This window comes from Ceratina calcarata, unplaced genomic scaffold (genome assembly GCF_001652005.2).
Source record: "Ceratina calcarata isolate Rehan_Ccalc_2016 unplaced genomic scaffold, ASM165200v1 scaffold60, whole genome shotgun sequence".
Lineage (NCBI taxonomy): Eukaryota > Metazoa > Arthropoda > Insecta > Hymenoptera > Apidae > Ceratina > Ceratina calcarata.
In genome coordinates this window covers 1178280-1183153 of record NW_017177240.1, presented here as the reverse complement: position 1 = coordinate 1183153, position 4874 = coordinate 1178280, and the positions used below count along the sequence as shown (strand labels likewise).

At 39.8% G+C, this 4874-nt stretch overlaps 1 protein-coding gene across 5 annotated transcripts in view; it reads right to left on the bottom strand.

Annotated features, from left to right (window-relative positions):
- Window positions 1-4874, bottom strand: part of Ptp10D (Protein tyrosine phosphatase 10D) — a 39904-nt gene that overhangs the window by 7454 nt on the left and 27576 nt on the right. For 3 of the 5 annotated variants that reach the window (XR_003389796.1, XM_026817724.1, XM_026817723.1), the window contains 8 exons: window positions 4411-4820; window positions 3607-3984; window positions 1978-2170; window positions 1706-1720; window positions 1417-1585; window positions 1085-1337; window positions 753-1010; window positions 209-593 (listed from right to left, as the gene is read on the bottom strand). Coding sequence is in view for 4 of the 5 variants with exons in the window: in XM_026817724.1 (XP_026673525.1) it covers window positions 209-593; window positions 753-1010; window positions 1085-1337; window positions 1417-1585; window positions 1706-1720; window positions 1978-2170; window positions 3607-3984; window positions 4411-4820 (2061 nt within the window). In the remaining variant the exon portion in view is untranslated. The remainder of the gene's footprint in view (window positions 1-208; window positions 594-752; window positions 1011-1084; window positions 1338-1416; window positions 1586-1705; window positions 1721-1977; window positions 2171-3606; window positions 3985-4410; window positions 4821-4874) is intronic. The other 2 variants (XM_018032963.2, XM_018032965.2) reach the window with 1 other exon arrangement.

The following is a 4874-nucleotide window of genomic DNA, read 5'->3' as shown; positions in this document are numbered from 1 at the left end:
CGATGCATATTCGAAATGTACCGGAAATAAAAATAGAACTTCTGATTTAAAAAATGATGAATAAGTTATGTTAAACAATTGGTTTATACTTTATCGAATTATACTGGAAATTTCTCAAAATTGAAAAATAAAGATAATAATCCTCATTGGAGACAATTGTTTAAAAACTGCTCGTTTCTCAATAAATGACTTTATTCTGTCAATTCACCTTCGAATCCCTGATTGTCGTGGATTTCTCTGGGCGGACCGGTCATATCTTGACCTTCGAGCACCGCGAGGAGACACTGGTGTATGCAAATGTACTGTTGCTCGGTCTGGACCATCCAGACGCGTTCTTTCCTCATCGCCCAGACGATCCCGAAGATGTCGACGTACTTGGACACAAGTATTTGTTGGAGTATTCTGTCCAACGTGATAAACGTGCCGCTGCGACCAACGCCTGCGCTACAGTGGACCACGATTGGCCTCTGATCCGGCCTGACCCTTTCCCTGAACGCCCGTACGAATCTGGCCAACGTTTGAGGCGGACTAGGAACGCCGAAGTCAGGCCAAGTCGTGAAATGGAAGTGTTGAATCACTCGCTTCACGTCTCCCTGTTGAACAAACACAGTATCATGGTGACAAAGTTGTTTCTGTAACAGTGCCGTCGTTTGCATTTGATTATGCCATGATATGATATGAATATGATGAAATAAAGAATGCAATATATTTTATTATTAACTATGATCTTCATATTAATATTCAGCACTCACTCTGCATAGCATAAACTCCGTGATGCTCCAATCAGGATAATGTGTTTCATTCAGTATGGTAACACAAATATCGCCGTAATAAACAGGATGGGTATCCATTGGCCAATAGTGGTCGCACTTTTCCCTGCCTTTCTCGATGCACCTTGTCAGCATTACTATCGCCCTGCTGTTACTCTCCCAAACCATTCTCCAGAAATCGTCGCGGGTCGAGTGCAGGGGACCTTGGGTGACGATAAATTCGCGCGGAGAGTTGTGACCCTGTGGCAAACAATATCGCTCAATTGAATTATCTAAAAAGTCGATAAAATTCTCTAGTCATTAAGTAATCTTACTGGAACGTAATTAGCGTTGATATAATCAGAACCCTCTTCGTCGTCCACGGGTTGTAACTTAAATCTGCTATGGTCGTAGGGTAAAATATTCGTGAAACGGTTCTTCGGCCTGTTACACGGTAGATCAGCAGCAGTGCAAGGTTGATCCCTGCCGACGTGTTTCAGTTCCTCGAACTCCTCCGAGAAACGGAAATCTGAGTCAGCGGACATCGTGCGATAGTGTTCCGTAAAATCTTCTATCTTAATTGGTCGACTGCAAACAAAATTGTTTAATCGTTAGCATAATTTTAATTATCCATTTTCTTATAATATTTGTATAATTGCATGTGTACCTAGTTTCAATAACACTGTCCGGTAAAGATAAGTTGTCCGTGGTCCTCGTTTCGGTTGTTTTACGCCCTTGACTCCTCCGTCGCCTGACCAGAAGTCCAATGCCCAACAAAGCCAACAAAAGCACTATTGGAACCGTGACTCCAACTATGATAGCCGTGTTGTCCTTATCTATTCGAATACAATCAAATTTCATTTTATTAAAACTATTGTCATATTCTTAATGAAAAATTTCGTTTGGAATTGCAATCGTTAATTCGCGTTCTATCTAGGTTCTAGCCATTCTCTTACCTGCCAGTAGCAATCCTTGAGCAGACATGTATACGAAATAACGAGGTATGAATTTAGCAAGCTTTCTATAGTTATACGCAGTGAAGATTATTCATTTATTACTGAATTTCATATTTCACGGATTGAATTTACCAGAGGATAATTAAAAAGAAAAAAAATGGAGAGAATATGATTTGCATAAAGAGAAATAATATAGAATGGATAAAAAAATTAAAACAAGCACTGCTGCTTAATTAATTTATTAACACTGCAACAAGCACGATCGTTCTCACCTGTTTGTATCGGGAAACTGTAGCTGGTATCCGTGAATTTGTCCGGCGCGGTGAATGCACGCACTTTTACCCTGTAAGTGGATCCAGATTTCAAAGGCCCATTGCAGTATCCGATTTTGTTGTCGCAGTTCTCGGAGCCGATCGTGAAATCTTCCACGGACCCGTTTTTGAACGGATAGTACGGTTCCATCACCTGCGAACAAGTTGACAACATTATTCGTATCGACGACACGTGTGTTAAATAAATTAGCGATTTCAAATTGAATTGCAGACAGGTATAAATTAAAAGAGTGAAATTCTATTTTTAGATAATCCGTATCCGGAGAACTGCTTCGTTTCCTAGCAAAACAGGAACATGACAACAATAAACGGTATCACGTAATACTTTTTTTATGTATGTAGGTAAGTAAGTAACTCGCGTTCAGATGATTCTTGGATGCGCATATTGAATCACATAAACGTCTTGCGAAATTGTTCATGTTTTTAAACGTTTTGATTTATGTGTATAGTAATTATAACGTATTCCGACTCAAGGTAATTTCTCAAGGACATTGAAAATAAAAACTATAAGTAGATTGGCTACTATTTTTTGAGAAAATAAATGATCTGTTTAATAAATACTTGTCTTAACTAATTTCAACATCCAGAATTCAAATTTACCTTTTTAACAAATTTCCCTGCTTTTAAAATCAAATCCTGCACGATATTCATGGTGATTGAATAAAATATTCAATTTATTATTAAAAGAAATAAATACGAATTCCCGGAACTTCAAAAAATATTCTTTAACTCGATTGCAAGAAACACCTACATTCTTCTGCCGTAAGTATTCTTCAATTTTTTTACTAAAAAATTATATCCTGCAGCAATAGACAACATCAATTTTAAACTTGCACTCAATCTTTTAATATATTTTTGTACTGTTTTCGTATTGTTTTGCTTATTTCAAACATCACGTTTTTCATTTCTATTACAATGTTCAATCCAGCAATTAAAATGTTCCTGTAACACTTTACGATCACTTTATGTAATTATGAATGCTGTCAATCGAATTTCGCGTTTCACCATTACGACAGCGCGGCTGGAACGCAAACGACGGGCTAGGATCACGCGCGTGCACTGATCGACTGGGTTACAACGTTGATAGCTACGTAATGCAGCAACTGCAGGAACACGATTGTTTATGCGTGGTCTTGAGTCCACGTACGTGTATCTGTTCGCGTTGCCTGTTCGTGATCCCGCAAGTCAACGAGGCTCGCTCACCGTAATGCGCCGCATTAACTATTTTACATCTCCATTGCAATATCGCCTCGGTGACGCATATCGCCTCCGATCGCTCGACTTGCCGTGAAAAAATTTCATTGCCAATAAAAACTGGGCACTTTTTACATGATGCATTTTCAAAAAAGTATATCTTGTATTTGATGTAGTAACGTATCTTCGCAGGAGTGTAGTAGTGAAATAATTATCGTTCTTATAACAACCATTTACATACTAAATATTTTTGATACGTATAAAAAAAATATGTACTCAGTTTTGTCTACTATCAAATATACATGTATGTACCATAATAGTATATTTAAGATCGGGGCAACATACACATGTATGTATATCCTAAATGTGTTTTACCTGATAGGGTGGCCAGATACTGTAAGCCTGCACGTCCCTCCAGCTGGGCATCTCCAGGCCGGACGCGTTTTTGCTGTCATCCTCGGCCACGATGATCGTGTAGGACGTGACCGCGCCGTTCTGCTCGCTGAAGTAATTTTTCCTGAACCGTATTTGAATAGTAGTGCTGCTCCTGCAGACCTCCGTCGGGACAACCTGCGTGGATGGCTTCGGCGGTGCCAGAATCGGCATCTTTTGTTTCCAGACCGCCTCCGGGCCGTAGCCGATCTTCGTCTGAGCTTGGATGCGGAAAATATACGTCTTACCGGGTATTAGATTCTTAATCACTCCGCGGTATTCGTTCAGCTTGAAGTCTTGCATCTGTGTGTGGGCCGAACCCTAATAACAGAGGACAAACGTATTTCAATTCAATCACGCCTTTTCTTTAACTTTTAGTACTTCCGCGAAGCTCCGCGTGTTTAATCGTGGAGGTTTCGTTGTTCGTATTTAGTTTTTATTTCAAATCGCAGCACGCTTTCGATTTTGCGCGGCGTATATTCCACGAGGTGGGGCAATGGGACGTGAGTCACGAAGTCGATGCTAATGATCATTTTTCAAACGAACAATGCTCGTTCATTGCGATGCAACGTTTGTGTAACGTCTGATTAAATACGGTATTCTTGTTTATTTAGTAACGTGGAATGGCGGTCAAAGAATTTTATGATTACATAATATCGAAAGAATTATGATAATTTTTATGAACTCGAATGCTTGTCCGTATGCTCAATTTATTAGCATAAGATTCATGCTATTTCTTGGACTTACTTCTAAACCATATGTAATTGTATATTTTCTGATGATGCCATTCTGCTCTTGGATAGGCAATGACCACTCGAAACTGATGTCACTCGGTTGGATATCCGTGGGATGGAACTTCTCCACTTTTCCAGGATAGGATTCGCTGGTCGTGAAACTGGCGCTTACAGGATTCGATATCCGAAGATAGGAAGACGCGGTTCCGGAACGGACCACTAATGTGAACGTATAATTTCTATAAGGTTTCAGGTCGGAGATCGTGATCATGTTCACGGATGTGATATTCTGGTTGTAATTTCCCTCTGTGTTTATATACTGGACTTCGAAAGCGTCGTACTGTCCGCGAGGGATGTCCCAAGTCAGGCTGATTCTTGTGTCGTTGATATCGATCGCTTGGATCGATGTCACTGATTCCGGATCTGCAAACAAATTTTCTATGAAATTATAGGAATTACGTCCAAATGGAATAAAAT